At 58.2% G+C, this 22416-nt stretch overlaps 1 protein-coding gene across 3 annotated transcripts; it reads right to left on the bottom strand.

Moving 5' to 3' along the window:
• Positions 1–1652: 1652 nt before the first annotated feature.
• Positions 1653–20998, bottom strand: PDGFB (platelet derived growth factor subunit B). Of its 3 annotated transcripts, none has more exons than XM_059401985.1 (7): positions 20916–20998; positions 12905–13001; positions 10513–10605; positions 9109–9314; positions 7639–7783; positions 3597–3750; positions 1653–3230 (listed from the first exon to the last, which is right to left on the bottom strand). In XM_059401985.1, the coding sequence occupies exons 1-6, from the start codon at positions 20976–20978 to the stop codon at positions 3623–3625; spliced, it is 732 nt and encodes a 243-aa protein (XP_059257968.1). In that variant the 5' UTR covers positions 20979–20998; the 3' UTR covers positions 1653–3230; positions 3597–3622. The 3 variants fall into 3 exon arrangements, with proteins under 3 accessions (XP_059257968.1, XP_059257969.1, XP_059257970.1); XM_059401986.1 differs by having other exon boundaries at positions 1653–3087; XM_059401987.1 differs by having other exon boundaries at positions 3597–3747.
• Between the last annotated feature and the right edge of the window lie 1418 nt (positions 20999–22416).

Here is a 22416-nt window from a genome sequence, read left to right as displayed (position 1 = left end):
CTGGGGCGCCTGGCTGGCTCAGTTGGTAAAGCATGAGACTTGATCTCAAGGTCATGAGTTCCATGAGTTCCAAGACCCATGTTGAGCATAGAACTTACTTGGAAAAAAAAGTGGGGGGGAAAGCAAAGAATAAGAACTCCTAAGCTAGGCCATCAGGTGGCAGGGACCCAGCCCCTTCTATCTTGTTCCCCCAATCTCAGTATTTGGCTTTAACCTCATGGCTCAAGATAGCTGCTTGAGTACCAGATATCGTGTCTGTATCACAGCCAACAGGACAGAGGAAGGGATAAAAAAGGGAATGTCTTCTCCCCAGCAGAGGGGTTTCCAGAAGAATGCCATTCTAGGTTAGCAGCTCTAAGACCCAGAGTGGGCCCACCAGGCCCCTGGAAAGCCCCCAGTGTTGGTACTGCTGCTGTCTGAGATAGCATAACGGAGGGAAGAGAAGCAGGCAGTCCTGCCTATCTCCAGGGATGTTCCTGCAGTCATCCTTGGAACAATATAGCAGTTGGCCGCTTCCAAGAAACCACACGCGTTGGGCCCTCCAATGGCCCCCTAACTTCCACCTCCTACTGGAGTTGTCCCCCATCCCCCCAGCCAGAGTTTTCTCTGGTGCCCTGGGAACCCAGAACCTTGAGGGCTTGGAGGAAAGGGAGGATCCTACAGAGTTGGGCAGGCAGGCTAAATTTCCAGCTAACCCCCTCTGACCTGTGCCTCCCACCACCATCACCACCACCACAGATGGACTCCAATTCCTCAAGTGTGGGACTAGGAGTCCCAGAAGAATTTAAACTAGATTGCCGTAAAAGCCCTTACTAGGGACAGACACAAGGTAGGGGCTCAAGAAGGTGAGCAAATGAGTGAAGGAAAAAATGAATGAGTCAATCAATTAACCCATCACTCAATCATGGTGTCATTTAGTCTAAGCTCAGCCAAGTTGTCACCCAGCTTCCATTTGCATACGTCCAGTGATGGGGAGATCACTACTTCCAGGGGCAAATGGTTTTAGTTTTAGACTGTCCTTATGACCAGTCAGATTCAGGACCCAAAACACACTTAGAGGACCCAAATCTCTGCAGGCAAGGGAAAGTACAGAATCTCACAGCCGGACCTTAAAGGCCACAAGCCTCTTGGTCATCTTCTAGTGTTTCAGAGGAAGCTCTGACCAGAGAGGGGCTGGGACTCACCCAAGGCCACACAGCAGGGTAAGGACTGAGCCAAGATCGGACCCCAGATCCACCTTTCAGTTGTGTCCCTTCTGAATTTCACAGCCCCTCCAGGACCTCCTCCAGCTTTTCCCACATGGGGTACACCCTTCCCCACAGCCAGCCCCGCCCTGTGAGGCCAAGGATCTGGTGCGCTTACAGAGAGCCTCGTGCTGGCAGAAACCGTCTCGTCACTGCCAGCGACAGGCACAGTGCTGAGACCTGTGGTCGGGGATCAGGAGCTGCTGCAGGACCAAAATCTACAGGCCAGGCTGTTTGGCTCTTCCCCACCCCCGGGACAGCGGGCCCACGTGTGTACATGCCCACGTGTGAGTGTGCGCACGAGCGTGGGCTTGCGCTTCCCAGAGCCAGAGGAACACGTGACAGGCTGTCAGTAAATCCTGCCAGTTTGGAAGGGTGATTGTCGCACACAATGCCAACAGACAGAACTCCAGTGGATTCACTTGATTTTCTTTTGTGGTTATTTTTTTTTTTTACAACTTTAAATACGGAATATAAATAAATTTACATTTAAAAAATAAAAGGAAAGCCCCCCAAAAAATATAATCACCAACTTTACAAACTGAAGGAAGCAGAGTTTGGAGGATGGGAGTAGGTAGGAAAGTGCAGTCGAAGGTGGGGAGGGAGGTGGGAGTTCAGACCCCACTCCGGGGAGCCCTGGGCATCTTTTCTCCCCAACTCCCAGCCCATGAGCTGGTTTCCTGGAAGGAGCCACCAGTAGTGGAACTCAAAAGAATCTAATATGGGGGGAGTGTGCAGGGGGAGAGAAGGGTTGCCCCTTCCCTTGGAGACTTGCTCTTGGGTTTTTCACACCTGCCCGGAAGGGGAACTGCTTGAGCTGAGGACTCAGGAAAACGGAGACCAGATGGACAACAGTGTTGCCTCCCCACCCAATGTGGGCTTGCTCTTGTCCAGCCACTCCGAGCCATTGGCCAAGTCAGGGCACAGCCAGTTCATGTGGAGCCTTTGTCAGTTAGGAAAAGGGTCCCTTCCTCCAGACGCTTTTATCTCTTTCTCCCAGAAGACGGTCCTAATAAATACAAAAACTGTCCACGTTCTACAGTGTGAACCATGATCCCTGCAGGCAGTGCCCTTGTGCAGTGCACACCCTGCACAAACCTACATGGCAGTCTTGGCTGGGCTTGGATATGACAGGCAGGCCCCCTGCTGCCCTGACCCCTGGCCTTCTGCCTGATGGAGCAGAAGCATGGGGTCCAAGAGACCCTTGGTGGAGCAGACTGATGGCCAGGACAAGAGGAAGATACAGGGTGGAGGTAGAGATAAAACAGAGAAAGTGAAGGTTGGGGGAGTGGAAGGAGGCAGTGAATGCCCAGGTCACCATCCGTGTCAGCTCCAGAGCAAACTTCGTCTCTAACCCACCTGAGGGGGCACCTGGCCGCCTGGTGCTCGGGTCACGCCCACCCAGAGGAGTCCACACCGTCAAAGATCTCAGGTGTGGAAAACAAAGCCACGGTAAGCAGAGGCGACCAGGGAGAAGTGACTGGGCCTGGGCGCCGTGGGAGGGCTTTTCTCCAGTTCCCGCTCCCCCGTGTGGTCTCAGCCACAGGAGTACGAGGTACCCTGGCCTGCCTGAGGGGTTCCCTTCAGAGCTGGCCGGGGTCCTGGGACCAGGTAGGCCACCCACATCTAGAGGGTCTTTGGACCTTGTGCAGGGCTTCGGGCCAGTCCACAGCACACAGGTGTGACCCGGGCGGGAAGCCAGGGAACAGCGGGCCCGCTGGTCTCTCTTCTGCTTCTCTCCCAGGTGGTCGGGCTTGGCGGAGGAAGACAGCCATGGAGCTCAGGTCCTCCGTTTCCTTCTCGAGCTGCTGGGCAAGGCGCTGGAGGCCAATGAGTGGACCCGCTGGTGGGTGGACGGACGCACAGAAGGGGGGGAAGCACCATTGGCCGTCCGAATCAGGCATCGAGACAGACGGACGAGGGGAACAATATTATCACTCCAAGGACCCCATGGGGGCGATACAGCAAATACCATATTAAATAACCCTGTGGGCCAAGCAGAGGGACACGGGGGGGTCAGAGACAGCCTAAGGGTTCCATCCCACGCTCACACGCCTCTCTTGCTGGAGATGGGGAGCTGATTTCTAGCAACACTCAGGGCTGGGGGAGTTGAGGCTTAGACTTCCCATTCTCATAGGGCAGCTGGGACACATTTGGGCTGGGGTCCCCAAAGCCCCTCACCCAACTTCCTATGGGAAAATTCAGTTGAAACTGGGCGGAGGGCATCCAGGCTGAGAGCTGGGATTTTGTGTGGGGGAAATACCTCTCCCTGTCCCCTTCCACAGCCCAAGCCTCAGGCCAAGGAGAAGAAAGGCCTGGGGTCCGGGGCTCAGTTTCCCCACCAGGCCTCACCTGCCCACACTCTCCTGCAGATGCCCCTAGGCTCCGAGGGTCTCCTTCAGTGCCTTCTTGTCATGCGTGTGCTTGAACTTCCGGTGCTTCCCCTTGGGGGGCCGGCGGACTCGCACTGTCCGAATGGTCACCCGAGTTTGGGGTGTCTTGGCTGCTTGAGAGAAAGAAAGGTCTTGTCAGCAGGCAGACAACCTCTGGAGAGTGTCTATCGCTCTCAACTGACACCTGCCACAGACCTCTCCAGATCTTCTGGGCTGAAAGAAGGGGCAGCAGCCTGAGGCCAGCCCTCCTTGGGTTCAAATCCCAACTCCGCTGCTTACCAATTATTGAACCAGTCTGCGCCTCAGTTTCCCCACCTGTGATATGGGGATAGTAAGACCACCCCCTCACAGGACTGGTAAAATGAATAAATGGCAGTTCATTGGCAAACACAGAAGGGAGTAGATTGCTATGGCTTCAAGTTCTTTGTCCTTATCCCACTGACCTTCCTAATTTCTATGCCCCTTGAGCCTGGTGTGGACTTGGATCTATTAACCAATAGAAGCAGGCAGAGTGGTGCTGTGCTGGTTCTGGGCAAAAACCTTAAGAAGGCTCGTTGGCAGCTCCCAGAGTGCCTGGATGGTTGAGTTGAGGCTCAGTTGGTTGAGGCTCAGATTTCAGCTCAGGTCATGATCTTGGGGTCCTGAGATCGAGCCCTGCGTGAGGCTCTGTGCTCAGCGGGGCGTCTGCTTGACAGTCTCTCTACCTCTTCCTCTGCCCCTCTCCCTGATGACATGCTCCTTCTCTCTCTCTAAAGTAAATAAATACATCTTTTTTTTTTTTTTTTAAAGAAGACTTGGCAGCTCCCCTCTTTTTGCCTTGGGGAGCCCTGCGCCACTGCCTAAGAAGTCTGGCTACTCTGCTGGGGAAGGCACGTGGGAAGGAGACGCCATGGACTACAGGGAGAAGGACATGGGCCCAGCTGCCCCGCTAGGATCGCAGGAGACACCAGTGGAACTGCTGGGCAGAGCCCAGTCAACCCAGCATCAGGGAAAGATGATAACGTAGGGGTTGTGTTAAGCCACTAAGATCAGACTAAGGAGTCTGATCAGCAAAGGGGGGCTGCTCTTCCTCACTTCTTTCTCATTCCCTCGCTGGACTCCTGTTGAGGTTTCCTCCCACCAGCCTCCCAGCCCCTTCCAGTCCTGTGATGGGGGAGCCGCTGGGCATCGGGCCAGAACCACATACTCCCACCGTGGAGCTGGGCCTCCTCATCCCTGTGCCTGTCCTCACCTGGCCCTCACCACTCCAAGAAGAGGGTTGGTGGGGGTGGACCAGGGCTCTGGCTGTGGGCCATACCACCTGCGCTTGAATCTGAGCTCTCCCAGGTATTAGTGGCATACTTTGGGACAAGTCACATAAATTCCCTGTGCCTCAATTTCTGTATCTTTAAAACTGAGTGGGCAGCAGCGCTGGTCCTCGGGTTAGGTAATAACATGCGGAAATCGCCAGAAAGCCTTGGTGGCCCTTCCCGTGCACCTGGCAATGTTCTCATTTATCCTCACAGCAGGTACAAGTATCTACATTTAACATATAGGGAAACTGAGGCAGGGGCACTGGGATTTTAACTTAGGAGTCGGCCTCTGGAGCCCGTACTTTCAACCACTGGCCTGTAAATCACAGCACTCATGAGCCTCAGGCAAGGTAAGCACTTACATCTCTTCCTCCCGACCCCCCATGTCAACACCCTGCTACAAAAGCTTTCTCTGCCAAGCTCAAGGCCCATCTCTTCCTGGGAGCCTTTCCTAGCACCCCCAGCTCTTCGGAGCCAAAGCCGGCTTCCCATCTTCCAGACACAAGCTCCCATGAGACAGCCCATCTCTGCCATCAGGCAGTATAAGGATGCAGACAGGTCTCAGATCTCCCTTGGAGGAGGGACACCTACAAGGGCCATTAAAGGGCCTGGAGTTTGGGCTCCAGAGATGGGAGTCATCAGCAGGACCCAGAGCTGGGCAAGTTCTGACCAGGCTCAAGGTCGTCATGCAGCTCATGAGAGACAGAGTCAAGTCTCGAGCCCAGGAGGTCTGACACAGGCATCACACGGGCAACAGTACCAAGCCAAAGCCAGGCTGGGGCCGAACTGCTGAAACTGACACGGCAAGACTTTACGTAATCTACATATCGATCAGCTGAACATGCCTTCCAAAATCTGGCTTGAAAAATCACATGAAGCCCGGGCACACGAAAGAACACCATCCTAAACACAGAGGAGAATATGATCTTTCCTGACTAAATGATTCCATGCTCATTCTTATTATTCCATGCTATTCGCTACCCCATGTGCTCTGTGTTAACTATATTAATTACTGTATTAATTATATTATATTATTATTATAACTATATTAAATAACTGTATTAATTAACTGTAAATTTACAACCGGTCAGTTTGGAGCTGCCAAATTATCAACCCTCCCAGGGCATCCGGGCCTCAGCTTGGCTCTCAGATCAGGACAAAGAGGCTAAGAGGTAGGCCTGCCTTCAGAAGACTTCTAAGGTGTTCTTTCCTCTACCAATAGTAATAGTAACTGAAAATCAATAGGTGATTTTTTTTTTAATGCTCATCTAAGCATACTAATTTGATAAGTCTTGATCCTTGGGGTTCTTGGCTGGCTCAGTCAGTAGAACATGAGACTCTTGATCTCAGGGTTGTGAGTTCAAGCCCCTTGTTGGATATGGAGATTACTTAAAAATAAAATCTTAAAATAATAATTCTTGATCCTTACTGCAAACATTCGAGGGAGAAGAGGTAGCAGGACAGCCTAAAGAATGCAGAAATAGACAGTACAAGATCTGGGCTCTGGGCTAGACTTCACCACTATGCAACCTTCATTAAGTCCCTTAACCTCTCTGGGCTCTAGGAGCCCCATCAAGAACACTAAGCAACTGACTTGTAGGGTCATTTCTGTGGGCCGTTCTAGCTCTAACAATATTAAATTCTTTAAAAAAAAAAAAAAAAAGAAAATGACAAGGCAGGTAAGAACTGGTGACTGCTGTCAGGGTGAGGGAAGGGCCAAGAATAGAAATTCAGGATCCCTAGACTCCCGCTGCACCCCTGCCTGGGACTGGCTGTGTGACCTTGGGCAAGACCCTAGCCTCTCTGAGCCTCAGGCACCTCCTCTGTAAAATGTGAACCAGGCCATTGGATCAGATCATTTTTGGGGTCCCTTGAGTCAAACTATGCTCCTGAAATTGTGAATTCATGAAGTGTAAAGAGTAAAACAGTACTCCATTTCCAATTAACCATCTAGTGTTTGAATTCACATCACTGCTGCACAGTTGCCCAGTCTCTACCTACACATCTTCAATGACAGGAAACTCACTACTGCACAAGGCATACAATTCCATCTTGGCCCCCTGACTGATCAACAGCTTTTGGTACATAGAGTGAATCTCTCTCCAGTGGCTTTTCCCCACTGGTCCTAATCCCCTCTGAAAGCCACAGGAAATGAGTTTGATTTCTCGTCCCCAGGACAGGTTGTCAAATATCTGAAGATGATGTCCGTGGAGTCTTCTCTTGCCCCATAATTTCATGTACTCATTCAACAAAGTAAGGGGCTATGGTAGCGAGACGGGGATGGGAGCCACTCTGGACTAGGTAGTCAGGGCAGACCTCTAGGAAGAGGTGACTTCTGAGTTGAGACCCAAATGAACACAAGTAGGCTTTTGAAGAGTTGAGAGCAATGAATTTCAGATGGAAGGTGACATGTGCAAAGGCCCTGTGGCAGAAATGTATCTGGCCACTCAAGGAGGTCAGGCTGGTGAGGGGGAGTGGGTGGGCAGCAAGGCTGGTAGGCCAATCAGGGGCTAACATCTTTGTGTAAAGCCTTGCAGGCAGGGGAGGAATCTGGATTGTTCTCAGTGAGATAGAAAGTTCCAAATGAATGTAACCAGGGGCATGCCTGATTCAATTTCCACCACCATCACCCCCACCCCGGCAGCTGCCACAAGAAAAGGGAGCTGCCCGGCTGAGCAATTCAGAGGCAGACCTTGGTCCAGCGGTTACCTCGCTGCTCTTGGGTACTCCCCGGGCTTCTGGTCACGGGTCGAGTAGCCACCACTGTCTCACACTTGCATGCCAGGTGGTCCTCCAGGGTCACTGTGGCCTTCTTAAATGTTGGCTTCTTCCGTACAATCTCAATTTTTCTCACCTGGAAGACAGAACCATCCAAGTGCCTCTGTAAGACCACACAGGCAGGGGCTGAGGGAGCCTGCCTGCCTGCTCCTCCCCCACCCCACTGTCCCCCCACAGGGATCTTTCCTCGAAAGCCAGGAGTAGAGAGGCACTGGCCCAAACAATAGCAGGACCTTGCCCTCTGCCCTTCTCGTAGCTTTTCCATCAAAACAAGCCCTCCCGACCTGGCCTCCAGCTTGGCCCCATCCCCCTTGGAGCTCCCAGAGAGGGAGAAAGGCATTTCCGGGTTGAGTCTAGGGCTTGTGGTGTCCTCATTCCCGGAGCGCCAGCCAAGGTCAGGGACTATGGCAGAGGCGGGAGATGGTTGTCTGGAAGGAAGTAGGGGGAGGCTTTATCCAGGAGGGAGGCGGGAAGGGGGAGGTCAGCTGTCAGGTGTCCGTCCATGGAGCTGGAAACACTGTGGACAGGAGATACCCTGACAGTGGGTGGTGTGGTAGCCGTTGACACTTGTGATCTCGGGCACAGGGCCCAGGCCTGCGATGGATGGTGGGCATGGGGAAAAGCCACAGCTGACCTCAGGGAGGGGAGCGAGATGAAGCAGGTGGAGCAGGTGGCGAGAGCAGGGCTCATCAGCCGGTGCTGAGCCCTAGGTGTGCCCAGCAGCTCTGCCCCTCCTGAGTTGCTGTGTAGGCGAGGCTGACCCAAGGGGCACAAAAACCTTTCCACGTGAATCAGAAGACAGCTGAATCTTCTCTGGCCGGGCCCAGCATGAGACCCGGAGCTCCCCAGAGCAGCCTCTATTCTAGAATTTGCCTTAAGTCAGACTGCATACCCCATCTCTCCAGAAAGAAGGCAGGATTCCACATTCTGACCCTTTGCTGGGGCTGCCCCAGCATTTGCTGTGTCTGTTGCCTGGAGGGACTCTGTACCCTCCTTGTTAAAGACAGAGCAAGGAACCCAAACCAATTTGGAGGAAAACCGAGCAGCCCAGAACATTCTGAGTATACAGTAAATGCTTATAGAAAGGTGTCTTCAAGGGACATTTTGGGGGTTGATCCCTGTAAAAGAGGAGGCAGCACCCTTCACTTAATGTTCCACACCCAGCCCTGCCTGGGGGTCTGTATGCGGCTTTAGCGTACAGCGGCCTGGGTGGTCTTGAGGACTCACAGGTGGCCTCGCACCTGCCCAGAGAGCCCTAAATGGACAGAGCCCAGTATCCTGCCAGGAACGCCTCTCCACCCCTGCGGCAGCGGGGCCAGCTAGTCCGGGAGGGGAGCGGGGCGGGGCCCGAGGGAAGCCCCGCCCACAGCTCACAGCCGGGGCGGCGGCGCGCCTGCGCACCTGGACGGGCCGCAGCTGCACCTGGGTGGGGCGGCACTGCACGTTGCGGTTGTTGCAGCAGCCGGAGCAGCGCTGCACCTCCACGCACGGCGGCCACACCAGGAAGTTAGCGTTCGTGCGGTCTATGAGGCGCCGCGAGATCTCGAACACCTCCGTGCGCGTCTTGCACTCGGCGATCATGGCCGGCTCGGCGACTGTCGGGGAACCTGAAGGGAGAGGGGACCTCCGTCAGGAGGGTGGGCCGGCTCGGAGCCCCCACCAGGCCCGATCCAGCAGGGCAGCTCGGGCACTGCTCTCCCCGACAAACGGCCGGCCAAGTCCCGCTTCCTTCCACCCCCGGGGTAGAGGGAAGCGTGGGGCGGGGGGGGGGGGGGCGTCTGCGCGTCCTGGTTGTTATCAGCTGTGGGACCGGACAGGTAGGTTGCCGATGTGCCCTGAGCCTCAGTTTCTCCATGAGACCTACCCCCAAGAACCGCTGTAAGGATCCAGTGAGATCACTGAGAAGGCCGGTCTGTCGTAAATGTCAGTTTCCTTCCACCTGCCCTCAGGTTCATTTGCGATTTCACACATTTCTGGGCTTCCCTGACCCCTGGCTCCTACTGGCTTATTATTTTGTAAACAATACAATGTTACCTACTCTGACATCCTTGCTTCTTTCAAAGACTGTTTCCTCATCAATGGCCTGGGGGCTAACAGCGCCTATACCCTGCACTTACAGATCTGAGTAATGGGAGCGTCCCACAGCAAGCCTGCTGTCCATACTGGGGCTCTGCCCTCGTTCTCCTGGAGAGACACTGAGGTTCGACTAGCTGCCCAAATTCATAGAGGTCCCCCTAGCCACTGTCTACAGTGTTTGAGGGAACTAGAAGTGGGCAGAGAGGAGGAGGGACTTAGAGCAGGCTCTGGCCTTCCCTGGGAGGCCTCCATGGGACCCAAGCAGGTACCAAGCTTTGCTTGCCGTCCCAGGCTGCAGCCCTAAGCCACGGAAGAGACACACACCCCACCAGGATGGCACTGGGTTCAAGTGAGAAGAGCTTCTGGGATCCCAGCCCTGCCCCTGCTAGCTGTGTGACTTGGGCCATGAGGGCTTCACCCTCTCTGGGCCCCACTTTCCAACTGTATAAAATGGGGCCAACAATCTCTATCTCTAGGGTTGGAGTAACGCACAAATGAGTTTAAAAGCACTATATTTAGGAAACTGTGTCGGGGGATGGGGCGTGATGACTCAACTCCTCAATATAGTGTTTTGAAGGACAGTTCTACTCTCTTGAGTTAGACTCAGTCCTCAGTGTGGGAAGAATGGGACGGCCTGGAGCTGGGGGCGGGCGGCTGCCCCAGGTCTCTGATGAAGTTCTAGACTGGCTCCCGCCCTGGGGCCATCATCATTCTCATTTGCAGCCTCACCTAGGCTCCTTCTCCCTCGGGATAAGCTCTCCTCCAGCTCGCCACCAGAATGGGACTGGGTCAAATTCAGGTCCAACTCGGCCCCGTCTTCATCTGTAAGAGAAGGCACAGTCAGATGCACTCGGTTAGCCATTGGCTGCTCCGATTGCGGGGTGGAGGCTCCCATGGAGGATCTGGGGCAGGCAGGAAGGCGGCCTCTCTCCCTCACTGGCGCCCCACTCCAAAGAACAGACTCTCCTTGCAGGTCCCTATAAAATGGAGGGTCCTCGCTCTGACAAGGGGCCCTCCAGGCAACCCCAGGGTGGTATTGGGGCTCAGGGGGTAGCGGGGCCTGGACTGCATCCTGGGGCGGCTCTCAGCCCCACTCTGGGCTTTTCAGCCACATATTTGGACAGAACCCATGTCAAAGGAGTTAAAAATAACCCTTCCCTTTTGCTACTGTAAGCGAACCCTCCTTAGCCTCCAGGGCAGGGCAAAGACCCAGAGCTCGGGAGGCCAGTTTCCAGTGCCCCTCCGCCCAGCGTTCCCATAGGAAGTGCTGAATGGAGAAATTCCCAGAATCCCCGGGGGGACCAGCATGCCCTGGACACAGCCCCTCTGGAGCCCCGGACAATGGCCCAGCTGAGCTGGAGAGAGGGAGGAGGGACAGGAGTGGGGGTGGGGGCTGAAAGCAGAGAGGGGTGGGGAGCCAGCCTGCTGGGATGGGGGCGCCCATACCCCGAGCCCTTCCAGGCCTGGGTCTTGCTCCAGCTCCCGGAGTGTCATGGTGTTTGCCTCTCCCCTCTAATCTTTGACCCGGTACCTGCCCTAAACCGTCCGTTGCACCCTCAGGTCACAGACTACAGCTCCCTTCTCCAGCCCGGGAGGCCCCTCATCTTGGTGTCATCCTTGGTGCTCCTTGGAGCCATCCCTCTCTCTAGAGGCAGCGGACACCACTGTGGGAGGTGAGGGCCAGACCGGAAGACTTTGAGTTTGACACTGAATACTGGAGAGACCCTTCCAGCTCTCTGATGGCTGAAGAGGGAGCAAATAGACCGAGGGATGTTGGGGACAGACTCCCGCCCCCTCCACGCAGCCCTCTCTCTCGCAGCTCTTGCTGTCTCCCCTTCCCGCTGGCCCTGCCAAGGACAAAGCTCCTTCTCTTCTGTGTGGGCTCCCAGGGGTCCTGTTTGGAAGAGGACGGTCCCCACAACGGGTGCCTTTCCGTCCAGCCTACTGCTCCCGCGTCAGCGTGTCTGTCTGTCCCTCTCGCTCCCCTCCTTTGTCCCCGTCATCTCTGGAATGTCTCTGGTGGAGAGGAGATGGGGGAAAAGATGTGCTTTGTGGAAAGGTTAAGTTGATTAGGAAAAAATAGCCACATGGTTGCCTCCAAACAGGCCCGCTATTGAAAACCTCTGTCTCCAAACCCGACCCCCAGCCGGGGTGTGTAGGGGCTGTCCGAGGGTGGGGGCCAAGGGCCTTGGAAAGAAACTGCAGAAAGGCTAAATTTGGAAGTTGCCCCATTGTGTTGGCCAGGGCTGGCCAGTCGGGCCTGGGGTGGGGGGTGTGGGAGACGTAGGGTGGGGGGCCTAGTGAACAATAGGGGGGCCAGCTGGGGCCCCCTCCCGCCTGCCTCGCCAGCCCCCGGCACAGGCGGGTTTGAAAGGGCCCGGGAATGCTTTTGAGAGGGAGCCAGGGGCCCAACGGGGAGAGGAAACAAAGACAGGAAGTGCCGTCCCCCGTAGATAGGAGTCTGGGCAAGGATTACAAAGTGACAAAGAGACAAAACCCTAGAGGGAAGGGGAGCTGGGGGTGCGGGGGCAGGGGGGGGGGCTGCTGACCAGGGCTCCAGGGAACAGGCCAGAGGTTAGAATAGAATGGAATTTGCTCTGAAGACAGCGTTTATAAATACATTCCCGACCCAGCCCGCCAGCCCTGCCACGTGTGTGCCACCAAGCACGTGCCCATTCGCTGAATGCACTCTTAGGCTAGGGCATGACTGCCTGCTGGTCTGGGCCAGGTGTCCCCGGGAGACCTTACAGACCGGGCGCTTGGCCAGAGGGGCCAGGATATGGCTCCCTCGCCACCACCCTCCCTGGCTGAGTCCACACCTGGATAGACTTTCAGCCTATGCCCTGGGCACCTTCTCCCTGCCCCGCCTCCTCCCGGCACCCCACCCCATGCACCAAGCCAGAGCCACGCGTGGGTACTTCTGCCACGCCCCACGTCCCAGGTACCAACCCGTCCACCTACTCAGCCCTGCCCTGGGCAGGTGTGGTTGAGCCCTTTTGGGGCTGCCACAGGCCTCTAGTTCTCTGAAAGTCAAGAAAGTGAGGCTACCCCTTGCTGGCCCCTCCCGGCTCCCCCAAGGACTTGGTGGAGGCCCAGAGCCCTGAATGAGGGTTCAATTTACCTACGGAGGCTCCGTGCAGCAGGCGCTGGAGGTCATCAAAGGAGCGGATCGAGTGGTCACTCAGCATCTCGTAGAGCTCCTCGGGAATGGGGTCCCCCTGCCAGGCAGACGCCGTGAGGTTAAGTGAACGGGAGTCGAGGCCTTTCCAGCCATGGTTCCTCTTCCCTGCTGCACACTCACACCATCCCATGGAAAAGCCCCACAGGGCCTCCCGGCCATGGGCAAATGGACAGCCGGGCAGGGGGCAGATTCCATGGCAACCAGAAGCACAAAGTTCTCAAGCTTCTAAGACCCAAATCAGAGGCCCATCTCCCATCCCAAATGAAGCTGCGGCTTGTTCCGAATGAGACCGGCTGGTGGACCCCCGTCTCCCGATCGCATCACAGGCTCCTGGAGACTCCAACACCGTCTTTCTGCTTTTCCTCCCTACCTGACAGCCAATGACAGCCAGCATCTGTCATAGGAGATCTAATTGTCCCCATTTTACAGATGAGAAAACAGAATCCTCTAGCCAATTATCGGCAGAAGCTACACTCAAATCCAAGGCTCTCCGATGGCAGAACCTTGTGCCCCTAGCCTCCTGGGTACATGAGGGGGTTCTTAAGTGCTTGTGGAGCAGGACAGGCTCAGGGGGCCCCAGGTACTGACAGATTTATTTAGTCTCTTGCTCAAAAGAGGAGAGAAGGGAATCCTTGGATGCAGACACGAAACCTGAAAGCTTACCCATGCCCCATGCCCAACCAAACCCTATTTTTAGAGCCCCTCTGGCCTGTTACCAAAAACACTTGAAACTTAATAAGTGCTTTAACAGGCCCCACTCGGAGCCGGGCTTCCTCCAGGGAAACCGCAGGCCTCACAATGACATGAGAGTGGCCCGATAGGAAGGTCACGGCCACATCCCTCATGGTCCGGGGAGACCTAAGGGGCTGATGTCAGAGGTCTGGAGGAGGGTGGCCCAATCTGGGCACCCAGCGCCTCGGGGCAAAGGAAACGAGTGAGACCCTGCTTCATGTCCGAACTCCCAGCCGTGCAAACACACACACACATGTGCCCACACAGATGCAGGATGGCACGGTCCTGGGGAGGGAGCCCTGGAGGGGGCGCCGGCAACTCCGCTTCAGTTTCTCTGGGTGAGGAGGCGGGAGCTCCAGTTCTAGTGAGTTCATGGAACACTCCAAAGGGCCGGAGTTCTGACTGGCTTTGCAGGGGCTGAGTCTCTGCCTGATGGAGGGGGTGGTGGGCAAGGAGGTCACCTGCCCCAGAGCCAGCCCCGGGGGTTCTCCCCAAAAGCTGTTTGGAGCTTGGGCATAGATTGGTTTCTGGCTCCCCCAAAGGTCCGTTTCCTCAATGGTTATCATGGCATCTGGGAACACCTCCTCCAGGGGTTCTAACCCGTCCGATCAGCCCTGGCCACCTAGATCGGCCTTAAAGCTGGGGTGGAGTGTGGGTATGTCCACTTTTAAAACAAATTCCTTGAAAGCCCTGAGCTCAGTTTTATTCGTTTGTTTGTTTTTTCATTTGAACACAGAGCTTGTGATCCTGCCTGGTGTCTAGACCTGCTGGCAGGTTCAAGGCAGGAAGGCTGGGGCCTGAGCAGTAAGCTTGTAAGTAAGCAGCAAGTGCCCCCCCCCCCCATCCCGCAACACCAGCAGCTGGGAACTTCCCTTCAGGGTCCAAGTCTATGAAGCTGGGGAGTCAGGGGCTGTGGGCACAAGAGGGCAGGGACACCAGCTCAGCTGCCCCTCGCTTTCCTCCCCCATGCCTCTGGTGTCCCCAAATGTGGGCACAGGGCCCTACCCACAGACGGGAAAGCAGGCGGCTGGTCCCCAGTTAAGACCAAGGCAGGCTACTTCCCCTGAGGGTTTTGCCAAGCCCAGAACTGGTAGTCCAGGGAACTAAATTCTACCCTTGTTCTTCCTAACCACCCCACAACCTCGGGGGGCTCACTGCCCCCTCTTTGGTCCTGGCCCTCATCTGTGCATCGGGGATCACAGACATTTGATTCCATTCTAATTCTGCCTGTGGTGGCAGGAGAGGCAGCAGAGGAAAGCCAAGGGTGAGGGTGCCTAGCCCTGGCCCCCAGGCTATCTGTGTGTTAATGATCCAATTCACCACCCCCAGGAGAGGGCCCAGAGGCCCAGTAGCAAATGGCATAGGGCACTCATGCCAAGACCTCCTTGCCCATTGGAGAGTTCGCTGCAGCTGCCAGCTGGGGCAGAGGAGGCAGACCCCCAGACAGGATGAGCAGATGCCCCAGACCCAGCCTGAGATCCAAGAGATGATGTTACCCTCCCAAGCTGAGTGGCGAAGAGCCCAGGACAGCCTGGGCATGTGGGAGAAGTACACAGTAGGTGCTCAAGACGTACTCATAAAATGCATGAAGGACTCTGCACTTCTCCCTGGGGTTCTCTCCTGTGTGATCCTCCTACCTCCTCCACCAGGAAGACCTCCTGGGTTCTTCCCCCACCACCCTCCAAACAAACTACCTCCTCTTCTAAGCAGAGAGGCCTTCCCTGCACGTGTTTCTAGTAACTTGGCCCCTGGCTGCCCAGACTCACTAAGAGCCATCTGGATTCGATAATGAGACCATAGCTAACTTTTATTAAGTGCAGATTATGAGCCAGGCACTGAGCTAAATGCTGTACTGTCAGTCCTAAGCAGCTGGCTCTCTATTTTCGTCCCCATCTTCCAGGTGAGGAAGCTAGAGGCTTAGAGAAGGGAGGAAAGGGTTCCAGGTCTATGCCACGAGGAGCAGAGTCGTGCCCCTCCCTCCTCCAGCCCACCATGGAGCTTTCTGGTATCAGGTGTCCCAGAGCAAGGGCTAGACAGTATGCAGGGGACACGGGCCATAGCTGAGGAGGTCACTACCAGAGCATAGCTGGGGTGGTCACAACCATCTAGTAGGTGGCGACCAGTGGTCCTAATGGGCACAGGACAGTCTTCCACCATAAAGAATTAGCTTCCCAAGATGTCCAAAGGGCAGATGTTGAAAAACTCCAGTACAGGGGCGCCTGGGTGGCTCAATGGGTTAAGCCACTGCCTTCGGCTCAGGTCATGATCTCAGGGCCCTGGGATCGAGTCCCGCATCGGGCTCTCTGCTCAGCAGGGAGCCTGCTTCCTCCTTCTCTCTGCCTGCCTCTCTGCCTACTTGTGATCTCTGTCTGTCAAATAAATAAATAAAATCTTTAAAAAAAAAAAAAAAACTCCAGTACACAGAAAAGCAGCGACTTCAGCTGCCAAGGAAACCTGGCCTCTTGGATTAAGCCTTTGAACAACCTTAGCCTCTTCATCTTTTAAATGGGGCGAAGAACACCTGACCTTGGAGGTATAATTGCACCTAGCAGAGCAGTGGGCAAGTAACGGGTGCTTAATGAGCTGTCACTGGCCAATTCAGTCCTGCAGCGGCTCCTTCCTTGAGGACAGCAGCAAGCAGGACAGCAGCAAGCAGCACACACGCCCAGGGCCAGCAGGCAGGGCATTTTTGAGGAAGACAATTGGTGGGTGGAGAGCCGCCTGCCCTGGAGAGTCTGTGGCTTTGCATTAGCCCCCCTCCCCCCCCACCTTGTGCTGGGCCCCAGGAAACGGCACCCTAGCCCCCACTGGCACTGCCCAGGGCCGCGTGGGCTGGCGTGTCCCTTCCGGGGCTGGGGGCGGGTGAGGGATGGGGGAAATTCAGCCTGTGCTCCGCTCCAGGATGCAGCGCCCTGGGGGAGACTCGCCTGGGCACCTGCTGGGGGTCAGAGGCTCTTCTTGGTGTGGGAGGGTGAGCAGCCCGGGCCCGGGTTTCCTGGGCATACGTTCTAGAACCCTCCTTAGGTGGGCAGGGCAAAGAGCATGGCATCCAGATGAGGCTGCCCCAGATCTCAGGCCTGGGGTTCCTGACAGGGCAAGGGCGCGGTGAGAAGGCAGCTGGGGCGCAGCCAGCGGTGGGAGCCAAGGCAAACAGCCTCCTCCCCAGCCCGCCCCGCCCCCGACACCAGCTGCAGAAGGTAGGGAGGGCAGGAGCTACTAGCGTGAGGCCAGGTGAATTACCTGCTCCCAGCTAGGCTGGCAGATCAAAGGGGCGTGCACCCCACCCTCCCCCAGGGCCCCAGCTGCACACACAGATACGCACTCCCCAGCCCCTGCTCCGCCGAGGGAGATGACAGGCTCAGCCCAAGCAGCCAGGGGCGGTGGCTGTGGCTGGCAGAGAGAGAAGCCGGCAAGGCCTCCAAGCGCCCGCCCGCCTGCCTGCCTGACAGTCTCGGGCCTGATTTAGATTCAAATGCCAAACCAAGTCCTTTGAAGAAGCCTTCTCTGGGCAGACCACAGAAGCCATTCAGAACCAGACTTTCCCACCTAGTATTTCCCTTCCCTGTGGCTCCTGGGACCCTCCCGCCCCTCCTGAATGTTAGCCCAACCCCACACTGGGCTGTCCACCTCTCCCTGGAGCAGAAAAACTCTTAGTGCTGGAAAAGGGGTCAGTGTGGCAGTTACCACTGGGACAGCCCATCTCAGTCACTGCCCCCCCCCGCCCCCCGCCGGGGGTCCTACCCTCCACCCCAGGCTGGCCCAGCTCCCAGCACCGGGGCAGGGCGGAGCAGGAATCTGCATTTTCGAGAGGCCAGGGAATTCCACTGCACCTGGGTAACTCTGAGCCAATCCAACCTTCACATTTTGGGGAGTGGGAGAAACTGAGACCCAGCGCAAGACACACAGAATCTGTGCAGTCCGATTTCCCTTCTGTTTCTTCCTCTGTCCTGTCCGGATCTTGACAGTCCAAGCCCCAAGACATGGAACCGAAAGACAAGCTTGTCTCTCAAGATGGGGCCAAGAGCTCAAATGAGAAAGTCGGCCTGAGGGCCGAGCAGGCGGCATTGCCCTGGGGCTGACTGAGGACTAAGGCCATGTTTATAAAGCACTTAGCAAGCGCTAGACAGACGTCTGGTCTGGTCCTTCCTCGACACCCACCCCTCCCCACATCGACTATCCTTTCCCCAAATATTTACAGATTATCCACCTTGGACCAGGCACTGTTCCAAGAATGGGAGACGTGGTGACCAAGATAAACTCTCTGGAGGAATATAGACCAGTGAGGGAAGACGGACAATAAATAAACCAGAAAATGGAACAGCTGTCCTAGATGAGGCATGGGAGGAGGAGGAGACTGAAAGGGACCCAGGACGCCCATGGCAAACACCTCTTTACCACTATCACTGAATCAACCCCTCCTCCACACACACACACACACACACACACACACACACACGTATAGGCACCCAGTTTAGGTCTTGCCCCAGAGCCTCAAAATTCTGTTCAGTCCTAAACTTGCAGACATTTCTAGGGCTGGGAGAGAGAACCCAGCAAGCTGGTCCTGCACCACTTTAAGGCCATTAGCAAGCCACTCCTTCCCGGCAGAAGGGTGCTGAGGCGGGAGGCGTCACATGACAATGGGAGTTAACCTCCCCGAAGCCAGCTCAGCTGATGGAGATAGGACCTCCTAGGCCTCTGCAGACCCTCTGCCAGGCCCCCCATCAGAGGTCCCACCCCTCCTGTGCACCTGCTCGGGCCTCTACCTGAGGCTCCGGGCCAGGGACCAGACCGGCCCCAAGGCCATCTCCACAGCAAGCTCTCCTGTGGTCTCCCCTCCCCGACTGGCCCCCATGTTGATGGGTTTCCCCTTTATGTCTCCTCCCCCAGAGCCCCGCCAAGGCTTAGCTCAAAAGTGCTTCTTTCGGAAATTGTGGCTTCCGGAGGGCCTTGTGTTCCAGGTCTTGTGCTCCAGGCCACTGTGATTACAGTGGGGAGCAAGGCACCAGCTTCGGTGTCACAGCGTTTCCCCAAACATATCCATGGAGTTGGGGGAGGAAGCTGGAAATGAGGAGGGCAGGCCTGCGAAAAAGACTCATCCAGCTGTCATCCAGCCTCTGGCTGGGATCCGCAAAGGAGACAGAACAGCCAGGGGGAGCCCCTTCAGCGGAGAGGGTCCTCCAGTCTTGGAGACTCAAAGAAGGGCCTATAGGAAGGGAGACTGCTCTGGACATCACAGCGCCCCCGGTCGCATCACTACTTTCCGCCTCCCGGGTAGTTGGAAAAAAGCAGTCACGGAGTGGTAATGCTGGAGCGGCGGCAAACTGACCTGAGCCAGCAAAAAACAGTGGGTGCTACGGAGCCAGGACCTGATGGGAGGTCAGGGTCCCGGTTTCCCCTCTCTCCTAGGGCCCAGCAAGGAGATGTGGTCCCCACAGAGACTACGAGGTTTCAGGGCCCACGGTGAGCCCACCTGTTGCGCGGGGGTGGACTCCTGATGCCGGGTGTATAGGAGCCGTGCGTGCCCGGGTGCGTGCGTGGGTGTGCGCGCACGTGTGTTCAGGTCGCGTGTTCGGGGGCCAGGCGTACGTGTGTGTGCGGCGCGCGCGCGTGTGCCCCGCGTGTGCACGGGCGTGGCGGCGGCGGGCGCGCGACCCGGCCGCGGTAGTGCGTGCCCGTCGCTCTGCGCGCCCGCCCGCCGGAGCGCAGCATCGCCTCTGGCCAAGAGTGTGCGTGCGTGGGGTGAGTGAGCGAGTCCGGGGGCCGGGCGGGGTGGGCTGCGGAGAGCAGCGGCGGGGGCGCCGGCGTTCCCAGGACGCCCTGGCACCGGCCCCAGCCCCCAGGCCCCGCGGCAAGGCGAGGCGGCAGCTGGGGCCGGCCGGCGCCCCCCTCCCCAACAGCTGGCCGCGGCCCGGGGGGCTGCAGAGAGGAGGAGGGGGCGTCGGGAGGCGCCTGCAGGCTGCTGGGCCGAGCCCTGCGGCCTCCCTCCCGGTGCGGACCGCGGGGGGTTGGCCGCGGAAGGGCGGGGCCCCAGGGCGGGCGGCCGGCGGCCCTCGAGGAGCCCCGAGAACAAAAGGAGACGGCGACGGCTCTGCCGTGGTCAAAACAACCTGCGCTGGCGGCGGCCCAAGGTCTGGCCGCTGCCTCGGAGCCCTTCACCTTAACCCCTTCGCCGCCGCCGCCGCCGCCGCCGCCTTCCTGCGCCTCGCTGGACGTCAGGAGGGGCCGGCCCTCCTCGGGAGCCGGCGAAGTGCCGGCTCCCAGCCGCCGCGGAGCGGAGGCGGGACGGGACCCAGGCTCGCCGCGCTCCCGGCTGCCCTCTCCTCCCCCCAACCTCGCGCTTCCTCCCTGCCCCGCCCCCTTTCCCACCTGGATTCCGGGTGGACTTGCCAACTCACTGCTACGTGAGGCTGGGAGGGGTGGGGGTACTGATCCGACCTGATCGCTCCCGCAGACGCTTTTACACCCCACCTGCCTTGCAGCTACGCTTTTCCTGGCGCGCTCCGCACCCCGCAAGCGGGGGAGAGAGGCGCTCCCTCTCGCAGGGCGCGGGCGCAGGTATGGCGGAGCCTGGGGCACACACCGCCCCGAGGGCTGGATTCTTTAAAAGCCTCTACTCCTCCCCAGTTCCCGAGTGCCCAAGACCTCTCTCTGGGCAACCCCCGCACCCAAGACACAAGCTGCTGCAGGACTGCGCTCTAGGGCTGAACATGCCCTGCGCTGGCCCGAGGGCGCCCGTCCCGACCGGGAGCCAGAGCCTGGGAGGGGAGGCAAATCCCCGCGGAAGGCTGGCGTAGCTGCCGCCGGTGCGCGAGCTCACACCTCCCATGCAAGCCGGCTCCTGGACAGAACGAAGCTGCAACCAAAGTGGGCTTGGGAGAACGCGCCGCCTTCTGCACCCCGGGCGCCACCCCCACCCTCTCTCCCTTCGGGTTCCTGAGGGGTGGGTGACAGGGACACACACACACCCTACCCCGACGCTGAAAGGGCCGGGGATCTGGGATCAAGCCCTCGGAAAGAAAGCTGCCCCTGCCCCCTCCCCTTAGAGCCTGGCACCTCCCGGACCTCGCGTCCCAGCCCTCGGAGGTCACCTCGCGCCCGGCGCTAGGCCCGTGGGCTGCAAAGGTCCGAAGTTCACTGCAGGGAGGGGAGGGAACGACTAAGGGGCGAGGGTGGGGGTAATGAATGAAGCGAACCAGCCCTGGCAGCCGTCGCAACTCACCTCGGCGCTGACCAGACGCAGGTAGCAGCAGAGAGACAGGAAGAGCGCCCAGCAGCGATTCATGCCGACTCCGGGCCCGGCCCCGCGGGGCCCCGGACAAGTGGACCGAGCGCGCCGCCCCCGCGGCCAGGGCTGGGGGCGGGGGCTGGGGAGGGAGGTGGGCTCGGCTCGGGTCTGCGGCGATCAGGCGCTCAGGCCGCTGCAGCCGCCGCCGCGGCTCACCCGCATGGCCCCCGGGCGCCGCCGCCCCCGGCCCCGGCTCCGTCGTTGAGGGGCTGGGGAGGGCCTGGGCGCGGGACCAGGGTCCGAGGCCGCTACCTGGGCGTATCCCGAGCCCGAGTGAGCATCCACGGCCAGGGGTCTGCGTCGCCAACCAGCCGAGGCGTCTAGCCGTGTGGGGGCGCCCAGGGGACTCCAACCTCCAAGAGGAAAAAGAACACGGCAGTCGATGGCTCGTCTTCACTCGCCGACTATAGGCGTTTTCCTCTGCCCGCCGGCTTAGCTTTTTTGCAACATTTTCTGGAAAGGCCCCCGAAGTCGGAAAGTGCAGAGTTGGGCACCTCACGGCCAAAGTCTCCCCCAAAAAACTTTTACCAAAGTTGGCTTTGCAGCGGCGGCCCGAGTACCCGGGCAGGGAGAGGTGCAAACTCCCGCCCGGGCCGGGTTGGGGGGGGCCGGAGCGTGTGCGCCTTGGCGCGGGGCCCGCGCGGCGGGCACGGCTGCTCCGCGCTCGCGGCGTGCCCGCTGCGCGCAGTGCCGGGCGCGGCAGACAGGTGGACGCGGCTCGGGTCCGTCGGTCCGTCTGTCCGCGCGCTCGCCGCTCTGGGCGTCCTCTGCGGGCTGTGAGCTGCGGCTGCTCCGGCTTCTCTTTGCAACGAGGCTGGAGGGTGGGCCTTTTATTTCCCCCTTTTTTGCGCGTGTGTGTATGTGTGTGTGCGCAAAATATCTCTATCTCGGGAATGAAAGATGGGCGCGGGCGGCCAGAGGGGAGCCCTCAGGGAGGCAGCGGGGGAGGCTGCGGGCGCGCGGGGAGACAGGCGGGCTGCTCCCGGCGGCAGGAGGAGAAGTTGCCACCCTTTCAGCTGTTCCGGCCTTTATAAAGGAGAAGGGAGAGCGCTAGAGGTGGGTGGAGACTGCCTTTCCTCTTCTGGCCCAGAGTCAGCACCGGGAAGGGGGGGGAGCTCTGGGAGGGCTTGGGGTGGGGGGCGGGGCGTTCAGGGGTCTCTAAGAGCCCCGCAGCCCCTCCGTCCAGGATCTGGCCCGTGGGAAGGGAGAACTAAGGACGACCGAGCGCCCCGCCCCTTAGCACAGTGACCGTGGCCTGATTTCTAGCCCACGTGGTTGGGGAGTTGTCTCCGGGACCACCCCCGGGAGTCCAAACCCGCAGCCCCCCAGGGCAGCACTTGCACCCTGACCCAGGAGGAGCGGTGAAGGATTCAGGCTCTGCAGCCTGGTTCCCATCCCGCCCTGGCGCTGAGCAGCTGGGTCACCTTGGGCAAGT

This window comes from Mustela nigripes, chromosome 6 (genome assembly GCF_022355385.1).
Source record: "Mustela nigripes isolate SB6536 chromosome 6, MUSNIG.SB6536, whole genome shotgun sequence".
NCBI classification, from domain to species: Eukaryota; Metazoa; Chordata; class Mammalia; order Carnivora; family Mustelidae; genus Mustela; species Mustela nigripes.
The sequence above is the reverse complement of the archived record's forward strand: the minus strand, read 5'-3'. Positions and strand labels throughout refer to the sequence as shown.

Bases quoted from the DNA above. Each gene is read 5' to 3' on its own strand.
- PDGFB (XM_059401985.1), bottom strand. From the start codon at position 20,978: ATGAATCGCTGCTGGGCGCTCTTCCTGTCTCTCTGCTGCTACCTGCGT. The intron at 10,606-12,904 runs GTAAATTGAACC...CTTCTCTTACAG, and splicing joins GCTGCACGGAGCCTCCGTAG to ATGAAGACGGGGCCGAGTTG. The intron at 3,751-7,638 runs GTAACCGCTGGA...CTTTCTCTCAAG, and splicing joins GAGTACCCAAGAGCAGCGAG to CAGCCAAGACACCCCAAACT.